Raw genomic sequence first — 26,722 nt, forward strand, 5'->3', positions numbered from 1 at the left:
TGACTTAAAATAATATACATCTACCCTCACTTTTAAAAATGTAGTATATTCACACGAATTATATAAGCGCACCTTATAGGGAAGGGAAGATTTATTATGGGTTAAAGAGTTAAATAAATAAATAACATAATTATATTTAAATTATTAATTTTTAACATTGTGTTCAGTAGTGTTAGCATGTAAATTGATTTGATTTTTACGAAATCTCATAGATGGCGCTGAATCAAATTTGTCTTTATAGTACTAAGATTCATTAAACAGTTTCTCTGCCCAAATTACGTAAATGACGTAGTTTTTATAGTGTAAAGCTAGATAATAGCATGGCTTACTCAAAAACAACATTTAAACATGAGTCTTTAGATTGTACGCTGTCGTAGTTCACGGAATACGTAAGAAAAGTAAAGGTTCACAGCTCCTCCCCCGGAGGTGATAGCATGATAATATGTTTAAAAAAACCTCACACGACCTGTTAGTAATATTCATGCAAAATTTGAAGTCAATCTATGCAGTACTTTTCGAGATTAGCTCGGACAAACATACAGACAAACAGACAAACAGACAAACAGACAAAAATTCTAAAAACTATATTTTTGGCTTCTATATCGATTATAGATCATGGATTATGTATTCTTTTAAAAAAATATTCAATGTACAGTTTTGACTTTCCTACGATTTTATTATATGTATAGATTATTTTTAATTCATCAGTATTTATGGCCCTTGATTCGTTTTATATACTTACGAAGCTAAGGACGAGTTCTCAAATCTGATATGCGGTTTCAGGAAGTTTTATGTACATAATTTTGTTTCTTAAAAAAGTAAGCAAGTAAAAAACACGGAAAAAAATATTCACCAAAAAGTTGCAAATAAAGTTAAGTTAGTTTTTTTAAGTTGCGTTGAGCACTTTTTCTGTAATGGGTATAAAATCTTAAACTCGCGTCAGGACACGTGACCTGATCGAAAAAGCGTAAGACGGATACAATTCCAAAATATCAAACATGCTCAACGTTTAAATATCAAGTTTTCACTTCTGCCGGCACTCCCGGAGTGCAACCCGTCTTTTTTTTTTGCTTGTGCACGTGTTTTGAGAACGCGTCCTCAAATAACATTCATGATGAGACTAATGTATCCAATAAGGCTGTGGACTTTGTATCTTCAATAATTATTTGTATCACGGTGCATTTACACCAAACGAACAGAGAACTAGACCAAGAGCATTATTTCGTTATCTTTCAGTGTGAATGAAATCTCGTATTCCGTATTATTCATTATTAGACCATTGCATAGAATCTTGTCAACGCACTAAGAACAACGCAAGATTGCTCTACGCCCGTTTACAATAAAAGAATTTGACATAGTGGGGTGAGAATGAGCATTCGCTCGTTTGATGTAAATGCACCGTCAAGGTACAATGTTAATGTCGCGGGCTTCAAACCATAGGGGCGTATCAACAAAATCCCTACTTTTCAGGAGACGAAAAAAACTTAAAAACTCAACATGAAGCTATGAAAATACTTCTGTATATGTATATGTTGTGAAATGCTTAATTTTTTTGTAACTTTTTCTAAGTTCTCAATAATGCACATACGTCTATTTGGTTTGATATAGTAAGACAAATCTTTTCTTATTTTTTCTCAAAAAACGCTTTGAAAGAATGGACGTGTAATACAAAATCTTATTATTCAATGTGGTAGGAAAAAAACATAAGCATTTTCTACCAGTATCGTGAAATGGTACATTGGTATAACTTTTCATGCGACTAAATCCACTATTTCCCATTTTTTCTGAGGTTATACGTCCATTTGGCTTGGCAAAAAAGAAAAAATACTATATTCCAGGACAGATGTATGAATTTATTTAAGGTTAGTTTCAAAGTATGAGAAGTAAAAGAAGTATACTCAAAAAAGTTCAAAAAGCTTTATTTAAAAAAAACTTCAAAATATAACAATTTATACAATTTTAAAGTGTATCAAGAAAACTTTTACTGAACAAAACAGAGCTTACTGAACAGTCTTATTTTCTATTTAAATTTTTTCTTCTTATAAAATTCTTATGTCTATGACCTAGGTTTTCAAAACAGCACAAATTTTGATATCTAATTTTAGAGTTTAGTTTACCTATCTACATATTATAATTTTCTTAGAAAACATTTAGTTAATTATAAGTATATCAGCGACATGCTTTAGTAATACCAACGACACAAATAGCTATGAAATATAATATAAAAATAATTAACTATGTATTTAAGAGATCAACAACTTGGTTGCCATTATTTTCTAGTCTTCTTTCCTTGTCTCTTTTTGGCAACGTAAAATGTATTAAAACTTATTATAACAGAGAAAAACAATTAATGTACCTATTTCACTCTAATCCTGAGCTTTATAATGGTAAAAACTTAAAAAACTATACTTTGTTACTATCAAATACACATCAGTTCTTTTTTCCTGACCGGCGTCTCAAGTATGAGGCTCTTGAGGCAGACAGTTCCAATTCGTCATCATCATTTTGAGGCAGGAGGCTACATCTTTTCCAACGGTCTTGAATTCACCGGCAGATTCTGGTAAGTAATAAAAGTGATGATTTTTTGGTATCGTTCCATCCTTACACATTTCCATCAGATCTGAATGTTTTACTCTTTTTCGCAAAATTTGTTCAGGATAAAGCTTTGCCAGACAAGTATTATGTCCCGATCTTTTTGATCTCTCCTTTAATTTTACCTCTTTGAATAATTCTTCCCAGTATTCTCATTTGAAAAACAATGAATTTGAAAAATCTTTGATCAATTGTAACCATCTCACATGAGCCCAGTGCAAAGGAGTTCCATCCGTGGCTTTGATTTTGTTTGGAAAAATATTATTGCCAATGCTTTGAAATCCAAAAAATCTGTATGTTCCATAACCTGAACATTGTATGGTTTATCTTTACGGGCTAGCCGTATTACATTTTGCCAGTCATCAGGGGTATAGATTTTAGCATATTTAGACGCTCGTTCTATTGTTGAATGCATGTTGTCACACTCTATATTTCATGGATATGGATTTTTTTAGGAATACATAGAAATCGTAATCTTGCACCCACCCTCACCAATTTGCTGTGCCAATGGATCCAGTAGATCCATTGCGTATGAAGTGATCATTAAATATTTTTCTAGGGAAGATGATCATCGGGGGTATGTGAGCGCCAAGGGCATTTCCTGCTAGGGCTAATAGTTACCAATGTTCTCCTCTCTGCGGTAGTCATAGCACTCACTTGTTTCTGTCCTCGTCGTACAATGACGCGGTCTGGATTTTGAACAGCTGTGATTCCAGATTCGTCCATGTTCCATATGTCTTTCCATTGCAACTGGTATTTGTCAACAACCGTGGATTTTGAAAAAAAAAAGATGCACATTGTTCTATTAAAACTTGTAGCTAGAGCGATACTTGTTAATTTAGACAATCTTAGATAAAGAACAGGATGACGTTTCATAAATTATCGAAACCAAACCTCTCCAGCTATTTGATTCTTTGTCCAAACGGAAATGACGGAATGTTTTAATTACATTCCACAGCCAACTTAAACTTGCTTAACTTTGTATTGGAGATTTAACCCCATCAAGTATGATGTATTAAGTTTTTCGGTAACAGTTTTAGATCTATTGAAATCAATTGTAGCTGCAAGAAACGACGAAGATTTAGGACGGTTACTAGAACCGTTGGACTTCATCACACGCGACACTGTCATGCGTGCAAAGCAAAAAGGATGTCTTCTTCTTTAATCATTTTTATAACTTTCCCTATTTGTTTATCATTTTTCATGAAGATTTTCATTTTTCTTTTGGGGAACACACTGAATCTCAATATTGTTGGCCCGAGCCTATGTATAATGAAGGGATTGCAAGCCTTTCGTCTGGCGGTCTCCACGGATTGTGGTTTTTTTAAGGAAAGATTGTTTCTGCATTGCATTGCATCCACATTCTTTCTAATCTTCTCCAATACTTTTTCTCCCGTTTCCTGTTCGTCCTTGGAGGACACCATAACCGAATGCAAAGCCCTTGTTCCGGGGAGCGTATTGCCAAACTGTATACTGACCCAGACGCCCATAGTCTGTACTGAACTACGTCGCGCTCATTGAAAATTGGAGCAAAGTATATACGAGCTCAGACCAATCTGAGTAGGTATGCACTTTGCTCGCTTGTATGTAAAGCAAACTGTGACATGCGAATATCTGTTAGAGCGGGCTCCAAGGAGATGTTCGTTTGCATAAATAGCGGACCTAAGGCTGCCTGTCCACCGGAGCGGAGCGAGGCAGCGGAGCGGAGAAACGGAGTAATGCGGAGCGGAGTTGCGTACTGTGTCTGTCCACCGGAGAGGAGCGAGGCTGCGGAGCAGAGCGAGAAAGTAATGCGGAGCGGAGTTGCCACTGTGTTTTTCAATATGCGGAGCTAGGCCGCGAGTACGCGACGAGTCATTTCGAGCTCCCGGCGGCGGGCGATTGGTTTAGTTCTACGCGAAATGTCAGTGACAGCAGACATGTTATCGAAAAAGTTAATACGTTATTACCTTACATAATACATTGCTGGAGGAAGAAGAGTTGGAGTCAGAAGAAACCGAATTACTTACCGTATACTATTTGAACAATTCTATAAGGAAACATAGATTTTGGTTAAGAAATCATATCAAACATCGTTCAGAACACAGTGAATATTTTACTTTTTTCCAAACTGCTGATGAAGAAACTTTCGAAAAATCTTATAGAGTTTCAAGATGTACTTTTCATGAACTTCACTCCCTGATTGAACCATATATTCGGAAACAAGACACAAATTACAGAAATTCAATCAGTAGCTGTGAAAGATTAGCAGTGTGTTTAAAGTAAGTACACATTTTGAAATCAAAGTAATTTTTATTTTTGCATACAGTCGATGCCATGTTATATTAATTTAAAAATCATAATCTGTCTCAAAGTTGTCCGCATTTTCATTGGGTCCTGTTTGCTCTGCTGCAGATGTTTCAATATCCTGGGTTGTTTGAATTTGTGAAGCGCTAGGAGTATTAATACTAGTGTTAATATCATTTGGAGCACTAGGAGCACAGACATAGATAGACTACGCAAGTACCGCGATCTGTATGAAAACCAAGCGTGTCATATTTTTTGTACTGACCTTAACGCGTTATGACGTCACGAGCGCTTTTTAGTGGTGGTAATTTCATTTTACGCTAAATCGATTAGGACGCCACTCGCGCGGCGATTCTAGTATCGTCCTATCCCATCGAAGTAAATCGAAAGAAATCAGATCAAACTAGATCTATGTCTAAGAGGTAATTAAATAAATGAATCGTAATCGATTACTAAATCGATTCAAGACAGAAAAATGATAATTACCATAGACAGAGGAATGGTAAAATAAATTTATAAACCTTTTAATATTCTAACAAGTAAACTAATGTGTTTTAGCTTTTTCTTACATATGCCCATTGAGTTACCGTGTACTACGTACTAGAGAGGCCATCGAAAGAAAGTAATGAAACTGTTAATCAATCAATCTTTATGTCCCGTTGCATCAATCCATTTTTCTTTTATGTTCGGGTTACTTGGAAAACTGAAAAAACAAACATAGTCTAAGCAATAAAGAGTTTTCTTAAAACCTCCCAAGATGACACTTTAACTAATGGCGTCCATGTCATAATATTTATTTTGAGTACCTTTGTATTAAAATACTTAAAAGTTCTAGGTCAAGTCGTATTAAATGACAAAAAAATCTATGCCTTTTTTTCTGAAAAATTGCTCCTTCAAATTATCATTTTTCTGTTCGATTATAAAATCGATTAGAATCGAGAACTGTTGCATCAAATGAACATCACTTACCACAAAATTGGACAGAAAAATGAGAACAGAAAAATGAGAAGACGCTATTCATTGCTTGTTATCATACGACTCGATCTTTACCGTGCCAAGTAAAAGCCGCAATGTATTCCGAATCATTTCGTATGATTTGGTATCCGAGTTTGTCACGATCGTTTTCCACAGATATTCTTTATTTGATTTTAAAATAAATAGTGCATATTCTGATTAGAAAATTACTTACCGGTGGAAGGAAACATCTCTGCTAACTCGGCCACTCACAGCTGTGGAGTTTCTACAGTTTATAACGGCGCAATTCGGTATTTTACTTTATTCAGCTTCACGTCTTTCCTTGGCGAACTGCAAGCGCGGACTGAGTGTAGGCCAGCGTCAAGTAAGTTTCATTAACATAGTTTGGACACGGGAAGTACATACACTCGCTTAGTCTATCTTGATACATGTCTGTGACTAGGAGTATCGATATCGATACTAGTATTGATATTATCTGTTGTAGGTGTTGATGAGGCTGTAGAATAACCATAATTATTCGGAGAATACCAACTATGTTGAAGATTACTTTCTTCAGCTGATATTACCGCATTAAAGCAGGTTTTTTTTAATTTGTAGTTGTAAATAATACGGCAGCTTTTTCGCCGATGCAGCCAAATTTAAAAAAAAAATAAGTCTATTTCATCGTACTTATCACTAGCTGACATCATGTTTTTAACTTCTATCCGTTCTTGTTCCAACAGTTCGCGGCGTTTTTGATTTTTTTTCAAAAGATCTAGAATTTCATCGTTCTTTCTTTTTTTGGATGTGGATGGGAGAGGCCCAGAAGCTGTTGAATCATTAGGAACATCGACAGAAGGAAGATTATTTGAATTTGATGGCAACAAATTGCATGATTCCCGTGAACTCTCATCAATGGTATTTGGCGGATTTGAAGTTTCGCTTACTGAGTCATCCAAGGGCGCAAAATTTGATGACCGGTCTCTGTTACACATGTAAGGCAATAAGAATGACATGGCTTTCTGATATTTCCATTCTTTTCGTTGTTTTCTAGCCTGTCCACTCCTTGTTGCATTTTGTCTTTTTGTTGCATTTTGTCTTTTTAAGGCATCTCGATGATTATCTCTCAGTTGTTTCCATCGCGACTTGGCAGTTTTAACTGAAACAATCAACAAACACAAAAAATTATTCCATGGTCTATGGTTAAAACAAAATATGTCAATAATAGTGTTTAATCCTTGTTTCAAAAAGGCGTCGTTTTTAATTGTATTTCTGTTAGTTTTCTTAAATAGGAAGTTTACTGAAGCTTTGCATTGAAAATTTCTTGATTTACCATGTTTTTTATTGAATGTTGAATGCTTACAACCATATTGTTTACGGAATTCATATCGCTTCACAGCAGGACTTCGCTTGACAATCCAATTTGTGTTCGAAAACTTGGAGAATTGTTGAACAAAACGCTTGCACTGTTCGCGCGGCGAATCGTTCTGCAGTGATGGCAGTTTGCACTGAATTTTTGCGTTAAATGTCTCATTATTCACATAATTGCTTTGTAAAATCGTAAATTCTATACACTGCTTCGTTAAGAATGTTTTTAATTTCACTTCACACATGTTTGAACACTCGATTGGCAAGTAATTGTTTTATTTGTGAAAGAATAACCTTGACACGTGCGTAATTGCTAATTAGGTCACGAACACTGACAAAAAGGCGTCAAGGTCGCAAGCGGCGCAAGTTTTAGAAGACAAGGCAGGCATGATAGCGCGCCGCGCGGGACTAAAAGAGAGAAGATATGTCTGCACTCGCATGCATTTTGCTCTAAATTATCGATGCCATATTACATACTACACCAGACGCCGAAAAGTATGGACGTCTGGACTCGTATGTATTTTGCTCAAGTATTTTAAAGCAAAATGTATTTCGATTCAGACACGCTCTGAATAGGTATACAGTTTGCTCTTCAACTATAAAGGCAAACTGCGATCGAACTCAGAGCAACCCCGGTCTGGGTCAGTATACAGTTTGGCAATACGCTTCCGGGGAGCCCCTCAGCGACTCCTCTCGAAGCAACGGCCGCGTAACTTGTCGTTTTGGCGACAGTCATGTTGCTCTCTAACAACGAGCTCAGCCTTACCATTCTCACCTCACTCTCTTTCATAATTCCGCTCATCTCTTCCATCTTTTTCGTCATTTCTTTCATACTGTCTTTCGTGCTTTCATGTAATTGTTATTTTCTTCCACCAGTGCTTGGTCAAGTATCGTCGAATTTGTGTGGGACGGCTGGGGGTGATGTAAAGGGTCCCTCCCCTGCCCTCCGCCGCTCCCAGTCCTAGCACTGGTGAACTTTATATCTTGTTCTTTAATTATCTGGTATAGCCTGTCTAACGCTGCGATGACTCCCTCTTTTCTTTCTACTTTGAGATTTCGGGAGTCTCTTATGTGACTTTTCGCTTTTAACCCATTGACCACCGTAAGCCCCGATCGGGGCGCGACACAATAGATTTTCTATTGTGTCTGTGATTCCGAGGACTGATGGATTAATAGACAGGCTCTACCCTCAATCAAAAATATGGATGTTGGAGGTGGGCTTGCCTCCTTGTCTTCGGCTTGTCTCTTACTTATGACTACTTTCTTTTTAAAAACTTGAGGCTCTCGGGTGCGGGGTGAAACAATAGTGTTCAGAGCCTCTAAGTTTATCAATGCTTTTTGGCACTGCGGATGCCTCAGCTTTTGTTCGGGCCCTGCTCAGGTCACTTGGCAACGTGGGACTTGTACGTTTTTGGGGTGTGTGGAACATCGTCGTCAATTATGTTAAAGAATTAAAAAACACCTTATGTAAACAGTTGCTCCACTATTGGATATTTTTATATGTCATACTCATACACTTGTACCAGACTTTCGTAAATAATTGGTTAAATGTGGCCTTTGTTAATCTTTCATTGGGGTTTACACAAAGTTTAAGACAGCTTCATCCCAGTGGTGTTCGAAAGACTTGTTTACAGACTTATCCAACGGTTGTAGTTCGTGTGTGGTGTTAGAGGGGAGGCAATATAAAACTATTTAATTTTTCTCAGCTTCATCAAGTGCTTCTATTGATAGGTGACATTTAACACCATCGAAGATCAGCAAACATTTTCCAACAATCTTGAATTTTGCTAGGTGCTTAATGAATTTGACAAACAAGTCTGACGTCATGCTCCCCTTTGGAGCCATTTTTACTAATGTTCCATTTGGGACATTTTTCTTTAAATCAGGTCTTTTCCTTTGTCCTTTGAACAGTATCATCGGTGGGATTGCCCTACCGACGGCATTTACACACATCGCTATCGTGACGTTTTCAGCGTGTTCGGGAGCAATGAGGTGAACTCTCTTACTACCCTTTTCAGCTAGCTTAATAGCGCCCACACGTGGCCTACACGTAGTCTAATAACGCCCCAAGGTCCGTTTACTGGGCGTTATTAAGCGACTGGGCGCTATTGACATTTTTTTAATTTTGAAGGAATTAAGTAAATCATTTTGAAAATATCTACAGAATATGAAGTGTAGTTATGTATACTACTGCCAAAGTATAAAATAATCCAAGAAATAACTTGAAAACAACTGAAAACTTACAGTTTCGTTAGAAGTAATTTTTATAACAGCCGGTGCACGTCTAACGCTCTTGAAACGAAAGCTGCTACTGGCAAAGATGGCGACTCCAGACTTACGCAACCGCGCTAGGCGCGTTCCTATTGGTGCAATTCATGTGTGCGTGATGTACGATGCGGGTATATTGAATATAAGTGGGTTTTTTGAAGTTCGGGCGTTATTTAACAGAGGGCGTTAATTGACACACCTACCTTATATCAATGTTTAAAAAATGAGTGATAGCTAAAAAATATTTTTATAATATGCATTCTCGATTTCAGAATCAAATAAAGAATATTATAATCACAAATGCGTTGTTAACCTTTAAAAAGGCAAGCTATTGTAGAGTAAGAAATAGAAAATAAAATATTAATTTAATTTAGGTTAAATGTTTGCAGCTAGAACATATTAATTTAACTCATTATCTGAATTTTATAATTTGCTGTCGTAAGGGCTTTTATAACGAATAAATAATAATTTTTACATTGAATGATTAGTGTTACCTTGTCAGCTTGTAAAACAGCTTAATGTTTCCTTTCCATATGCTGTTTCAAGTTTGTAGTGTTACTACACGTTTTTTAATGCTTTTGGACAATATTTACATTGTGCAGTGGCTTCATCTTTATTTATTACAAAATACTTTCGCCAGCAACTAGGAGTTTTACTAGTGGAAAACATTTTTATGGTTAACGACAATTATTTTGACACTTCAAAAGTCAAAACTTCAAAGATTATTTTTTTTTGAATATTCAATGGCCTGGTTACGAGACCTTTAAGCCAATTCATATTTTTTATCACAAATGTTCAAGATATTTTTCCTTCCTTTGTCCGTAATTAGATCGTTCTGACAGTATTTTTTATGTATTTGTATAACGCACTATAACACTTTTTGTGTTTTAACAAATCACACAACTGGCGGCGGGAGGAATCACTTACGTACTCTACTATTTCACTTGCCAATACAAGTCTATGAAATATGAACATATGGTTTTGACAGTTGAAGGAAAATGGTTCATATCGGCGATCCTCTCATTACAGAAAGTGCATATGTTGCTATTGTTCAGTCTTGCAAGGTGTGCGGGTGCTTTATTGTGGCCAAATCTTAATCTATTGATTGTGGTGATAAACTCACGACTTGCTATATCCAGCTCATCATACCAAGGTCTTCTCTGTAAATCCTCTTGAATATTTCCATACCATTTTCCTTTAAATTTCTGATCCTCCTTCCAGAATTCTAATACCACTTCTACCACATACTATTTAACGAAACATTTACATCGTAATAATAATCAGTCATAGGAACATGTATCACATTTCTGACGTCAATAGCATTGACCCCAACATAAGCAGTTTTGTCCGCTATTTCGTTGCCCAAAATACCTTTATGTGAGGGAACCCACATAACAATATTTATAACAACGTTATAACAACCCACATAACAATATTCAACGTTTATGAAGCCAAGGGCCAACTATACTTTGATATTTGTTCGGTGGGCCGCAATAAAACAAAAACTTTTTATTACTAGTAGACTAGAGTAGATAATTTTTGAAACAAAAAAAAATCGCAGTCGGATGAAACCCATTAGAAAAGGAGGGGAATATGATAAAAATGTAAGGAAAAATAAATTACGGTCAATCCGAGTTCGGGAAGCGGGAGGGGGGAGCTTTTAAGAGAAAAAAATGGTTTCTCTCGATTTCCGACAAAACTACAAGTCCTATAGAAAAAAGTTCAATGGCAAAGTTGTAGGTAATTAAAAGTTCTACAACTTTTGTATTCACAATTTTTTCACATAACCTAAAAATTTAGGTGAAAAATTCAAAAAACCAAGTTTTTGGTCTTTTATTTCTATCTACTTCAAAATTTATTTTTTTTCTACGAAATTTGGTGGAAACTTACTTTATTATGTCCCAAATACACTGTAATTTATCTGATTGAAAATATTTATTTTTTCGCCTTATTTTGAATTAATACCAAAAAAACAACCTAATTTTCAATCGAAAAGTCACCCGTCAAAATATCAGCTTTTTTCAAAAACTTGGGGTGCCTTTTATTCATTGAAATCTCTACTTTCATATGGTGTAAAAAAAATAAACACCACCATAGTAAATGTTCTCAGGAAATGCATACAAACAGTCTGAAAATTAGCTTTTACCAAATCAGGCACACTTCTCGAACTACCTGAAATGTTTTTATCGACATCATTTTGCTTTTGAATATGCTGTAAAATATTAAACTTAGAACAGATAATTATTTTTCTTTTGAAATATTACCGAAAAGCCGATACAAGAGAAGATATAGAGTTCAAGAAGTGTGCCTGATTTAGTAAAAGCTCATTATCACACTGTTTGTATGCATTTCCTGAGAACATTTACTATAGTGGTGTTTATTTTTTTTACACCATATGAAAGTAGAGATTTCAATGAATAAAAGGCACCCCAAGTTTTTGAAAAAAACTGATATTTTGACGGGTGACTTTTCGATTGAAAATTAGGTTGTTTTTTTGGTATTAATTCAAAATAAGGCGAAAAAATAAATATTTTCAATCAGATAAATTACAGTGTATTTGGGACATAATAAAGTAAGTTTCCACCAAATTTCGTAGACAAAAAATAAATTTTGAAGTAGATAGAAATAAAAGACCAAAAACTTGGTTTTTTGAATTTTTCACCTAAATTTTTAGGTTATGTGAAAAAATTGTGAATACAAAAGTTGTAGAACTTTTAATTACCTACAACTTTGCCATTGAACTTTTTTCTATAGGACTTGTAGTTTTGTCGGAAATCGAGAGAAACCATTTTTTTCTCTTAAAAGCTCCCCCCTCCGGCTTCCCGAACTCGGATTGACCGTAATTTATTTTTCCTTACATTTTTATCATATTCCCCTCCTTTTCTAATGGGTTTCATCCGACTGCGATTTTTTTTATCTTTTCATTATTTTCAAAGGCTTCTACCCCAGTCTAAGCTGCGCTCTACTACTTTATTTCCAGTAAGAATGTTGAAATAAAAACTAACAATAATATTTAAAGTTATTTATTATTTAATTTTACAGTACTAAAAGTAATTGAAATTTAAATAAATGAGACGATTGACATTGTTTTTTCTTAACTAGCTTATCAATATCAGTCCCTGTGGTGGTCGTTGAAATCCTCAAACTGTTTTCAAGGCGAATGTCGGTGATTCTACTTCTTGTCTTCGACTTAACGTTTTTCATCCGAGAAAATAACTGCTCGCACTGGTATGTGGTACCAAACAGAGATGTCATTTTCAGTGCATGGTTTTTATCTTAGGAAAATGTGTAGAAGTGATGTATTTTGAATAGAACTCGAACAATCCTAAGTTGAATTTGTCTTTCAAAGAAGAGTTGCATTGTAATTCTAACAACTCCATCTGAACATCATCAGGGACATCTTCGACAGAAACATTGAATGGGCGAGCAAACAAATTCAAGCTTTTTTCATGTTTTCGGAAATCGGTAAAACGCGACTCGAATTGTGTTTTCAGATCCAGCAGAACGGTAATATATTTGTTCATGTTGAGAATTCGACATGTCGAGAAATGTGGAAAATGCGTGGTCATATTATTTTTTAACTGATTGATCCACAACTCCAACTTCACTTCAAACGCTTTTAAAGCGTTCATGAATCATATTATTATCTTTTCCTTGCAATTTCTTATTTAAATCATTGACATGTGCTGTTATATCAACAAGAAATCCAAAATCACTTAGCCATGCTTCATCACCAAACTGTGGAATAGCTTTATCCTTATTAAGCATAAATGCTGCAATTTATTTTCGCAAATTGAACACTCTTTTTAACATTTTTCCTTTGCTAAGCCAACGAACATCACAGAAATGGGTAATATATGGCGTCTTGTTCTTTTAAAAATTCCTGAAATTGCCTGTGGTTAAGACCTCGAGATTTGATGAAGTTAACGATTATTACCACAACACTCATAACGTCTTGAATATTATTAGCTGACTTAGCACTTACATTCTCTTGATGTATGATACCACATATTTGGCTTGTATCTTATATGATACAGTGGTACTGAATTAAAGAAACATCGGGATTATTTTTTTTTATTAAAGTAACAAGTCCTTCGTTTTTTCCAACCATAGATGGTGCGCCGTCTGTGCAAATTCAGCCAGTCAGCCAAATTTTAGTCCACATATAACGGAATTGAACGATTCCAACACATCACATCCTCTTGTACTCCCTTTTATAAGAAAAAGAGCAGCCATTTCTTCGGTAACGACAAAATCGTCAATGCCGCGAATGAACACTGCCAGTTGAGCGGTGTCCGTTATGTCGGTACTTTAGTCGAGTTCCTTTAATGATCGTTCGATATCATTAGCCAATTCTTCTACCCTCCTTGCGACTGTAAGTTGTAACGCTGGAGAGACTTATTTTGACCCTTCAAATACGCATGTGACTTCTTGCGTGCCTTTTCTGTTAGAATACTCGATGAAACTGTCTTCATAACTTTGGACAATACGTTGAAAAGTATGTGTCAGTAGCCCTTGTAACGAAACCGATGCTTCTACTTCAGAAACTTGTACGTCGTCTGTTGGATAGCATGCTTTTCTTGAATTTAGAATTTCACGATAAGGGAATAAGCAGGGTATCCTCGACTATTCAAATCCTGGCGCATTAGTTTATAAGTCTCCACACTTAGCTTTCGACGATGACACCCAAAGCTTCCTCTGGTGAGTAAGGTCTTGTGAGCGCAGAATTTTTTTTTAAAACCAGTGAAGCTCGTCTGGGAGACTTAAAACAAGTTGTTATAATTTTTTTCTAAATCTTGATGATTTTAGCGTTATCTTTCTATTATCTGAAGACACCGTAGAAGCAAAAGCTTTTATTACTTTGCTCTGCGGTTCACTCTCTAGTGACTCCCTGATTCGTTTTCTGCATTGAAGACCTTGTTTATAACTCATACTATGATCACTCGTTACTGCATTACTGCATGCCACTCTCTTAAACTCATCAGGTATGTCATCGATGAACTGTTTATTCAAGAAAACGCCATGCTTGTCTTTGAATCTTTTGTTTTTCCTTGCACATTGCCTATAATATTTCGTGGCTGTATTGAGAAATGGTTTCACAATCTCACCTATGAGTCTATCTTTTTCGGTAGACGAGAGGTCTTTGAGATTTTGACCAATTTCTCTAAAAACGCCATTGGTCAATTCCGAGGATTCCGTTCTTCTTATATTTTTTACTTTCTGTGTAAAAGCACTCAAAAATCTTAAATCGCGATCAACCTCCTTCCATATTTGCGGATACATCCGGAGTTTGAGAAGTACCGGCTGTGGCGCAATCCACAGCATCGTTTGCCTCTCGTGTACCAACATGCATTAAGTCCTCATGGACTAAGCCTAAGCCCGGATGGACATCCCTCAGAAGGTTCGGTAAGCCCCTGCTGAGGCGAAGTGGCGCCACGGGTCTGTAACCGGCTACATGATGCCTCAATTCTCTCGCTCATCGTTTCTCTAAGTCACATGTATAAGCGCGGGGTTTTAGCATAAGCCTAACGAAGGTGGACTCCTTTTTTTTTTACCTATAAATCGATTCCGGTACTTTTTTCTTTGTACAACTTGCCATTCGTCGTCATTATTCTGCGTAAATAAGGCGTTCTGCGTCTGGGGCGCTCGAATCAGCTGATTGTTTGTTGCACCTATACATACAGAGGTATTAGTCACCGCGCTAGTCGAAGTGCCCTGCGTTTGTTACTCGGTGAGTACCGCCGCACGCGCAATATTTGGGCTGTGTGCGACAGAGAGATCGTCACCAGACAGCGGTGCGCGCGAGCGAGACAGGGACAGTGAGCGCCGCGCTTGATTGTGTTGATTTACCTCCTTATCAATAACTCTGGAATGATTATTAACGATCACTGGCTCCTGTGTTATATGAATAATTCCTGAGGGACCGCTTTCGCAATTGAGTTCGGAGCTGTCTAACATACGATTCGTGGTACCTCGTTTTCTGTTGACAAAGTTGTCCCGTTCAAAATAATTAACCATGGATGCTTGCTGAAGATTAATGACTTCATTTTGTAATCTCGAAAACTGGTCAACATGTGTATATGTTTCCTTAATAGTCTCAATCTCGTGTTTGAGTAAAATAAGGTCCTTCAATATCCGTGTCGCGTCCAGGTGATCAAAAGTGACCGGGGGTAATTTTTGTAGGCCACGGGCGACAAAAATCGGCAATTCTTCAGGATCTTTCTGTTTTATTAGTGAGATTATGTCTTCTATTTCTCTTTGAGTTTTTCCCTCCCTTTTACGGTTGATGTTTCTTCCCGTTGTCTTGACAGAGGTAAACAAAAGATTTTTTGCTGCACTAATTTCTTCCGGTTTAAACGCCGTGATACACAGTCTGATCATTGAATCTTCGTCCATCACATCACACTTGTTCTGAATAAAGGCCAGAACCTCGTTTATAACTACATTACAGTTCGCGCACTTTAACATTTTAGAGGTCGTTGACCCGTTCACATCAGCCATTGCTAACGTTCGCACACTATGACGTGCCGCGCGAGACTGAACTAACATGAACAAAACTGAACGTGCGCGTGACTTATGTCCCTTCATCGAAAAAAAAAATTTCTCAAACACGTGCTTATCAAAAGCACAGAATACATAATAGTAGCTAAACGCTACAGAACGGACACTCTCCGCCTCCCGCCAAAAGTAAACACTTACCTCACCCCGCACGATCAGTCTAAAAATGGTTCACATTTTTCTACAGGGACGATACGTAACGAAGATTGACAACATTAATCAAATTGACTTAAAGTAATTTTATTATTTTGGATTTGTGATTATCGTTCTTCGTAGAAAATGTTTAGATATTGTGCTGTTTACGGATGTATTTCATCAGAAAAACGCGAATTTTTTTTTACGCTACTCAAAAATGTGCCAACCATAAAGCGTTAACACACACATTTGCAGTCTCTACAATGTGACTGTCAAAACGATAATTTTGTATGGAGTGTCCGGGGTGTGTCAATAGTATAAATAAAAAAAAAATATTTCTCGGTATTCAGAGGTAGTGGATATTTTTATGAATATTTTTCATAAAAATTCACCTGAAATACAATAAACAGCACAGGGAATTTTTTTGATCTAATGAAATAAAGTCGGTTTGAAAACTTTGAAACAATGCAAAAGATTTCAACCACGAGACGAGAGCCAAGTAATATTGACAATAAAATCAATGGAATGAATTTTAAAATTGCTTGATAACATAAGCCTAACCAAAACGATGTTCTAAGTGTCGACCCACTGTAAGAAGGCACTTCTAGTTTAGAATCCATATGGTATTGTGACTATTGTCGATACAAGGGATTAAAGCCTCCACCAGAGCGCTTTCAGTAACCCGCACCACGTGTTACTATTTTTAAGAAATATCCCATAGTTGTTTTATTTTTCCTTTTCAATTATAAATTATCATTATGTTATTTGAATAACATTTGCGTATTTGCACTTGCTTATTTTATAGATGTATTTGTCTCAATGTTCTCCGTGTTACAATGTTGATAATGAATATTGTGAACATTGTTAATTAACTGTTGCTTAAAAAATGTTTACCACAAATATGAGGCTTTCATCCGCTGATAAAGACACGAGTTGAGACATTCTGAGATTTGCTTGCAATGATTGATTTTTTCATGAAAATGACGACGCAATTAAAAAAATAATTGTCTACTTTTTTAATTATATTCCGTCCTGAAAGGCCTTGATATATTATTGTTTTACCTGGTGTTATTAAAAATAACCTATATTATAATATTTTTTGAAAGTACTGATATAATAAGACTGATATACATATTATGAAATGTCTGTGATAATATACGTAGATGTAATAGTAAGTAACATAAAATTATAATGATCAAATAATGAATCTATTGTTATCTATTGCGTTAGCATTTCTCCTGCATATTATTATGATTTTCTTTTATTTTGATCAATAAATAGTTGATATCATTCTGGTCTTTTATTTTCAGACATATTTAGAATATCCATACGTAGGGAATCTTCATAGGGATTTAATCGTAGATAATTTTTACATAAGGTCAGTTAATAAAAAAATATCTACGATTGACTCCTAAAACCTGTTTCAGATTTAATTTACTGTGTAAAAATACATTTCATTTGTTGTTTATCTCAAGTGTTCCGCTCCAACTATCAAACAGAATTTGCATTTTCTTATAATCTTATCTCATTCTAGTAAAAGATAAAAAAGCTACAGTGGTGGTCATATAATTAAGAACGCTGATATAAAGGGAAGATTTTTTCAGACTAAGATTCATAACTACTTTCATGTAATTATTTTTATTTTTCTCAATATAGAAATACTTTTCCAACAAATCAGTCATTAATACTAAAATTAATAGACAAACTTTTTACACTACTTCTTAACATAGTATTCCTATTTACTGGTTGGCCACGTAATTAAGAACACTAAAAAGTTAATACTTTTATTCAAAAATGAATAGAGAACACTCAACTCGATTTGTGGTTGTAGGTTACTGTTTGTATAATTTTGGCTACATTAAGTGTTGCAAAAGATTAAAAGTGATTACCTACTTACGATTAAAAAATTGGAAAAAATAAAAGTTGTGATAAATTCTACTAGGGAAGTTATTATAAAACTTCGCGAGAAGAATTGTTCTTGTAAAAGTCCATCTGCAAGGTTCAAAAACTATTGTTTTGCACGCCATAAGGCATTTTTATACGTATCAAACAACTTCGGATGTCCCACGTATGCCAAGACAGAGAAAAACAACTCCTCGAGATGACCGAAACGTCGTCCGTATGGCGAAACAAAATCCTTTTAAAAGGTCCAATGAGCTGAGAAAAGAATATTTCGGTTAATTATAAAAATAACGCTTCAGCAATCTCAGCACGCACTATTCGAAGACGTTTGGTAGAAGAAAAATTGCACGGTCGGCTAGGAAGAAAAGTATCCATGTTGAAACTTTGCCACAGGCAAGCCCGGCTTAGATTTGCAAGAAAATATGAAACCTGGACTGTGCGACAGTGGAAAAATGTACTTTTCTCTGACGAAACGAAAATAAACAGAGTATGTTCCGATGGAAACCTTATGTAAGACCTCCTCCAAATACAGAATTCGACCCTAAGTACACGAAAGTTACATTAAAACACGGTGGTGGAAATGTAAAATTTGGGAGCGCTTTTCTGGACATGGTGTTGGACCTGTAAAGTTGATAGAAGGTAACATGGATCAATTCCAATACAAACATATACTGGAAGAAACAATGTTACCTTTTGCTGAAGAATTTCTACCGGTTATTTGGACATTCCAGCATGACAATGATCCAAAGCACACTGCACACACTGTAAAGGAATTTCTAACAGCGCAGTCAGTTTCTGTCTTGGACTGGCCAGCTAAGAGCCTTGACCCAAACCCAATAGAGAATCTGTGGTTCGAAGTAAAGAAAAAGGTTTCAAATAAACAGTGTCGAAATTTACGGCTGTATGACGTTTTCTTAGAAGAATGGAACTCTATTGCTCTAGCAAAATGTCAAAAATTAATAGAGTCATTGCCTCGCCGGTGTAAAGAAATAATTAAAAGTCTTAAAAAAACATGCTATTAAATATTCATTTTAGTTAGAACTTGCTTTATTAATTTTTCGCGCTACGTATTATTGTAATTTTTTAAATGAAAGTGTCATACAAAACAATTCCCGAGCAGATAAATTAATCGTTCTTAATTATTTGTCCAGCTTCACTATTATTTGAATGTGTTGCTTTGGTAAAATAAATTATTAAAAAAAAATGTTGGCGATTTTATTATTTTTTCTTAAACTTAGTTGCTCTATTAATGTGGCTATTTTATGACATAACTAGTTGCTTCTCAGAAGGTGCACATCTCTGTGTATGACATCTTCTTATATATAAAAATGAATCGCAAAATGTGTTGGTAAGCGCATAACTCGCGAACGGCTGAACCGATTTCGATAATTCTTTTTTTATTATATTCCTTGAAGTACGAGGATGGTTCTTATGTAGAGGAAACGTAAACATGTACCACGGGCGAAGCCGGGGCGGACCGCTAGTTGTTTAAATAAAAATTTCTAGTACTTCAAATCGTTCTTAATTATATGACCACAACTGTATATCTTTGTGTAGATTTGTAGAATTAGTGCGAAATAATTGAAAAAAAAATAATCGTCATTTTGACATACTTACATTTTCTGTGATAAAGGAATACGAAAATGCAAATATATAGCCAAGTATATTGAGCGTGCCCTTTATGATCAGAATATAATCATAGTTTAAATTAATTATTAATTATTATCTCATTGATAATAATTTCAAAGCAGCAATCTTATATTATATTCATTTATTATTCCGATAAAGACATTTTGATATTTATCATTTGCAGATAACTGGTCTATAAAATTTATGGTTATGTGTAAATAATTGTATTCACGTGAAAGTAAGTAAGTAATTAATTGCGATTAGATAACAGAGGAAAATATTGTGCTTGTATGATAAAAAAAAAATCGTGCATCAATTAAAATGCCAAAAAATGTGTCAGAATTTTTTTTGTTATTACATATTATGTTGATGTTTTGGATGTAAATATGTTAATGTTTTACTTCCTTGAGCTTTGTTGTATTATTAAGTTTGATATCAAAATGTATATTTTTATTAATTGTTAACAATAATATTACCTATTATGTATTTTTTTATCAAGAAATGTGTTAAAATGTTTTTATTTACATAATATTTTTAATTTAAAATTTGAATGATAACATGTTACATTAGTGATAATATGTCGTAAAATGTTTATGATATTATTTTTTAATTTTGCTATTACATACATATTATGTAATGATTCATGACTTTTTATTAGAGTGATTTTTATTTTTTATGTACTTGATTAGTCTTGTATATTATGCGATATATATTATGCCAAATAAATAAAATTCCAAAATAAATTAAATTCCAATTCTGTATCCAAAATATATTTCCTATTTACTGTGTAAATAACAAGGCATTTATTAAATTATTTAATTTGAAAATGTATTTAAATAAAAATATATAATTGAATGAATGAAAGATTCTGTGAACAAAATATGTACATATATATAGGGTAAATATATTGAGAATTATAATAAATTTAAATAAATATATTGACCTTCATCAATCTTGTTGATTTAAGTAGTAAGTATAATGTTTCTTACAATATATATATGTATTTTCAAAAATAAATATATGTTATGTGTTATATCTGATCATGATCAAAAGTGGTTTGAAATATATTTTGGTATAAATTAAATGACGTACATAATAATTTGTATCGCCTCAGTTTGGCTAAAATGTAAAACTCTAGAACGTCCTGTGATTACTTTCACTATATATTGTAAGTGTTTCCATTATAAAATGAAGAAATTGTAATTTTACGATTTAATAATTATTTCTGTATTAAAACGTAAAAATTTAGTTATAATTTCAGGCTAATATTTATAAATATCAGAAATTCCTATGATAATTTTGAAAATACATAAACTGTCCTAATATGTATTGTAAGGTGGTTCTCAATTTTTAAAGTCTAAGAGCTTATTCGCTCCTTTGAAAACCAGATGAGACTTAATTTAATAATTGAAAAATTTTTGATTCATAAACACTTAACATAGATTGCCTCTTTTCCTTGACATATACAATCAGTATGGAAACACGCCTCATATTAAGTCGACCAGAAATATTTTATGTGTTTTTGTGTTAAAATGGTGAAATGAGCTGTGATATTTTGTAAAAATGATTCCCTTTAGCAAAGTAAATTAAATATTAACATTTCATTTCATGGATGAATAGGCATAGACAGGTAATAAATGAATAGCATGGCTAAGTAAATGAAAAATATTTCATATACATATTCTAATCTAGTTATCAGATGGGTGAAGATCAATTTACTACTGTCTCGTCTACACCATAATGTTGATACTGAACGATAAGAACTTTTGACGCCACATTTTATTTTAAATTTATGTATCATGTAATGTAAATTAGATGTCTGTAAATATAAATTTTCTTTTTTGTTGTATTTTGCAATTCTTATTGGTTATTTTTTTAAATATAATTAATTGTAAGTCTCTGAAATGCGGCACAGTTGGGAAAGCTTACGTATCAAGTTTAGTGTAATGAAATAATACTTAATTTGTAAAATGTACATACATGGGTATAATTCCACGATTAATCGATATTTATCACTTAGTGACAGTGTGAATTATTATATTTTGAGTATGTATATTATGATGTATCTTTATTGATGATGACGTACATAATATTGAGTTATGTTTAGAATGAAATGTTATACGGTTTTGAAGGCACATGTAATTTATATACATATATAGATAATGTATTTTTCTATGATTATTTAATGTATTATTAATATATTATGTCCAGCTGAATTTTAGGTTTTTGAGTTTTGGAAGAGACTCCGCTTCTCCTGAGGTGTGGACAAAAAGGTACCAAAAAATAATTTTTATCGATTTCTTTAGGAAAGCATGTAACAAAACTGTATAGAAATAATTGAAAATTACGCTAGGTCACGGTAAAGTGATATTTTGATTATGCCTCTCTTAGAAGTTGATAAAAAATAAAATTCAAATAAATAATCGTAAAAATATTTTACATCGTGTGTGGCTATTTATTGCCTTTTATAATAATAAGTCATTATTATAGACTACGGAGAAGTACATAAAAACAAATCGTTCATAATACTTATGTTTTTCTTTTGGAGTACTTTTCTTAGTATAATGAATTAATAAACTTTTTATTTTCCTAACAGCGTATGTAAACTACGTCAACATCAAAAATAGAGACTCTTGAGTTTATTTAATTACACACATAAAAAAAATTAAGGATAATTTGTATTGTACACGTGTTCTAAGAGCACAGGACCTCATACCACAAACAGAGATTGGTGGTAAATTAAAATGTGGCACACTTACTATCTATAATTAAATTTTATAAAATATTATTGCCAATTTTAGTCAAAATTTAAAGTTTTCTAACAAGAAATGAAGGTCCTTATCATGTAAGTTTTTACCTTTTTGAGTAAATTATTTTTTATGAAAAAAAATAATCATGAAATTGATTTATTTTTTATTGGAGCCCTTAAAATGATAAAAATCTCACAATGTCACAAAATTCTTCATAAATTTGCTGATAGTTGATGCAGATACAAAATAACCTTTGATTTTATTGATGTAAAATTTTTAACCGCGTTGATCACTTCTAGGTAGTGAAAAATCTTATGGGTGTGTGTCTTAAAATGTGGTATGAATTTAAAATTTTATCAGAAAAAGCCTGAGTTATAATCTTACACCTCTGTAGGCTTTGTTATAATTTTACAGTTCTGTAGGCAGTGACTCTATAACTGCTTGCTTTTTTATTGATATGTAATTTAGGTTTGAGATTACTTAAAAAAAAAACAAAGAAGTATCACAAACAGGAATTAGGCCAATTAATTTGATATAGTTTTGATATATCGGACAATCCAGTGTCGTTGATACGTCATCTTTTATAAGTGGATGAAAGTACTGAATAGCTATGACTAGATTCTCCCGACGTTAAAAAAATATTTATATACCTGTATTGTAATTAAACATAAAAAATGTTAAAATATTTGAATCGGAATCCGTTATTTGTAACTTATTTTGCAACTGCGTATCCATAGTGATCAGGTTCGATTCGTTTACGCAAAAGTTTAAATTCTTTAGGAATACGTCGCAACAAACTAGCCTAATAAACCCGTCAATAATAACCTAGCCGCTTAAATAATCGGCGCTCTGCATCTAGATAACCGAATTATGTATATCTTTCTGCAGCGTTTTGCGTGCAGACGAACGGACTGGTTGGAGGCTATTCGTATTCATATAATAGGGTAATGATAGGTGGGAAAAGAAAATATATACTGCTTTCTGCTGATAGGTATCTAATTAGGCTAGTTGGCTGCGAGAGTATATAGTTATAATCGAATCGGTTATAAAAACTTAATAAATATTATAACTAGTTTTTATTATTACAGGTATGGTCCGCGTAATAATGTTGGGCCATCAGTATTTCCACCACTTGGAGCTAAACCGGTTCCTCTTATGGGCTTGAATATCCAACCTCAACCAGAAGGGCTTCCTGGTTTTCGAGGTCGCTTTGACGGCCCAATATTTGACGACATACCTCCTGGTGTAGATCCTCCAGTTCCTGGATACGAGCCTCCGCCTTTTGAAAAACCGCCATTTGGTCCTCCAAGTTCCTTAGATCGTGACAGATTACCACCTTCAACGTATAGGGATCCTTATCGGCCACCACCGTACGCTGAGGGGTATAGGGATTCATCTTTGCCTCCTATTCAAAATGATATTCCCCTTCATGGAGGAGAACATCCCCCACGTTACCGCGATAACTTTAGGCCAGGAGGTCCCTATCGTGACCCGGGCGGGCCTATGCCTTATAGAGATGGCCAACCCTACCGTGATCAAGTTTTGCCTGTTCCTCAACGTGACGCTAATTATAGAAATGGACCTCCATTCCGGGATAATTCATATAGAAATGCACCATTCCGCGATGGAAATTATCGCGAGAATATTCCACACAATTACCGTGATGGTGGAATACCATTTCGACCACCAAGTGTTGATCCTAGAGAACAAATACCACCATTTCATGATCCTAATTATCGTGATGGTTTTAGAGATGATAATAGCCGTGAAGGTAGGCCAGGTTTTCGGTCAAATAACCCTCGTAATAGAGTGGGTTCCAAACGAAATGGTAATCAAGAACATGAAAGACCAAGGGAAAGAGAAGGCCGTGACATGCCTGAAAGATTTGACAGAGACAGGCAATCTCGTGCTGTGGAAAAGGGCAGAGAACCACGTGACGAGCGTGGTCGTGAATATGACCGGAATAGGGATTATGATAAAGAGAGAGGTCATGAAAGAGGAACTCCAGAGAGAAAAGCTCGCTCAAGAGACATTCGTGAGAAAAGACGTAGTGAGTCTAGGGGTCGTTCACGGGACCGTGATAGTAAAAAAGAAAAGAAAGAAGAAAGAGTAAGAGAAAAATCCTCGACTGAAAGAAATAAAGACCACAAAGAGAAAGATAAAAAAGTGAAAGATAGGAAAAAAAAGAAACGCGAAAAGGAAAAAGAGGTTGAAAAGAAGAAAAAGCGTGATAAAAAAGAGAAAAAAGATAGCAAGGATGTGAAAAAAGAAGAAGATGGAGACAAGGATAAACCAATCGAGGAGGCACCAAGTATGAATGAAGCAGATGTAATAACTAAAGAAGATAAAGAAGCAGAATCCGAACAGTTACATAGTAAAGATGTTCCAAAAACTGATACTACTGAAAATGCAATGAACGATTTGTATGGCGACGAAGCTGCCGAAGCAGTTGATAAAGAAATAATCCAAAATTATATAAAAAGTGAAAACGTGGACGATAGTCAAAATCCAAAGGAAACTGAGAGTAGTAATAAAGATGAGCCTTTTGATGGTATTGAATTGCAGCCCGCAGCTGATGAGTTAGGTGCCGATTTAGAAATTTCTTTGAATACCTCCAAGGAAGTATTAGCACCCTTGCCAGAATTATCAAAGTGGGAAGTAGACGAAGATAATCAAGAAAAGTCTAAAGAACCGGGTGAAATTACCTCTCCTGAAGATGATGGAGAGTCCAGAAAGGTGACATCTGATGTCATTAAACGCGCAGAAAAAGCAATATTTGCTAAAGCAGTCAACTCATTAAGACCAATTGAAATAAAGAAGATCAGTAGTGATCGTTTAAAACTATATGGAGATGAAACTCAAAATAAATTGAATAATATTCAAATTACAGTTCCAGTAACAGATCTAGATCAGAGATCTTTAGAAACTATTGACAAAAAGGGAAGATACTCTAAAACACCCCCACCTCGCTTATCAGTTAAAGAAAGATTAGGTGGGAAAGTGGAAGATGTGCGTCGCGTTAGAGAACCACGTGTTGTACATAGTACTGTTGAACGCGTTAAGTCACGTTCAAAAACACCAAAAAGAGAACAAGTTCCGTATCGTAGAGTAACAGTAGAAAAAGACAGGGGTAGAAAGCCTGATAATAGATTAGATATCGCAAAAGATCGACATCTTAACGTCGAAAGACGAGTTAAAGCTGAAGTTGTTAAGATAGACGCAAACTATAGACAAGACGTTAAGAGAAAAGAAAAAACTTCTAAAGAAGACAAAAAGTTGGAGGAGAAGATTACAGGTCACAAAGTGAAAGACAATACAGAACCAAAACCTACAAACGAAAAAGAACGTAAAAAATCTACATTAGATGAAGCACACTTTGAACCAGATTATGATGAAACTGTTGAATCTGATAACGAGGTCAAAGATGATATTGGGAAAAAACGAGAACATTCGAAGTCACCAGGTCCCATAGATTCCAAGAAACCAAAGTTTGAGAGTGAGACGATCAAACTAGATTTGACAAATGTTAAAAAGAAACCTGATTCCGAAAGCGAGTCATCGGCGAGCGGTTCGGATGACTCATCTTCATCGTCATCGTCTGACGCTCGTAAGCGTAAAAAGAAAAAGAAACGAGCCAAGAAGAAAAAGAAACGCGCTGCCAGCGACAGTGAGAGTGACTCGGGCTCCAGTTCAGACGATCACAAGAAAAAGAAGAAGAAACGTAAACATAAGAAAAAATCTAGTAAGAAGAAGAAGAAATCTAAGTATAAGTAATACATATTATAAGTCAATAGGTATTTTATTTTTCTTTACCTAAAGTCATAAATTTTAAGGAAGCCGTGACTGCTTCTAATGGTCAATAAGACACATCTTGTTTGGGTTAATCTAAAATAAATAAAACTTTAAATGTTTTACATTATATGTAATATGTAGTCGTGTATTTAACAAATAAAATACATTTTATGAATAAAATATAATTGTGTTTCTTTTATAATCCAGTAGTTAGTTTTAATATGTAATTCAATCTTCTTCATGCTTGGTAGTTGAATAAATTTTGTCAAAAAAATTATAACTTAATGCAGTAAAAGATAATATGTATTACAATATTATTTCCTACAGTAAGGCAACGCCTTTGCTGTCGCGCGATGCCGCCGCCAGTGTAGTTACGCTGTGTACCGTACTTACGCTGCCACACGAAAATATGCTAGGGTTGCAATAAATGGGAAATAAAATAATTGTCATTAATGATTATTATGTATCTCAATTTCATAATACTCGGG

At 34.6% G+C, this 26,722-nt stretch overlaps 1 protein-coding gene and 1 pseudogene across 3 annotated transcripts in view; one reads left to right on the forward strand and one right to left on the reverse strand.

Moving 5' to 3' along the window:
* snama (something that sticks like glue) overlaps nt 1-26,537 on the forward strand; it is a 40,161-nt gene extending 13,624 nt beyond the window's left edge. For 2 of the 3 annotated variants that reach the window (XM_090104647.1, XM_090104646.1), the window contains exon 17: nt 23,531-26,534. In XM_090104647.1, the coding sequence (XP_089960773.1) occupies nt 23,531-26,216 (2,686 nt within the window). In that variant the 3' untranslated portion in view covers nt 26,217-26,534. Of the gene's footprint in view, nt 1-23,530 lie in introns of all 3 variants that reach the window. The other variant, XM_090104645.1, reaches the window with a different exon arrangement.
* LOC149906524 (uncharacterized) lies at nt 4,595-8,023 on the reverse strand (annotated as a pseudogene).
* Nucleotides 26,538-26,722: the final 185 nt, after the last annotated feature.

Source organism: Colias eurytheme, chromosome 8, assembly GCF_061535395.1.
Source record: "Colias eurytheme isolate Ceu_HAF_F1 chromosome 8, ilColEury1 Martin Lab GWU primary, whole genome shotgun sequence".
Taxonomy (NCBI): domain Eukaryota; kingdom Metazoa; phylum Arthropoda; class Insecta; order Lepidoptera; family Pieridae; genus Colias; species Colias eurytheme.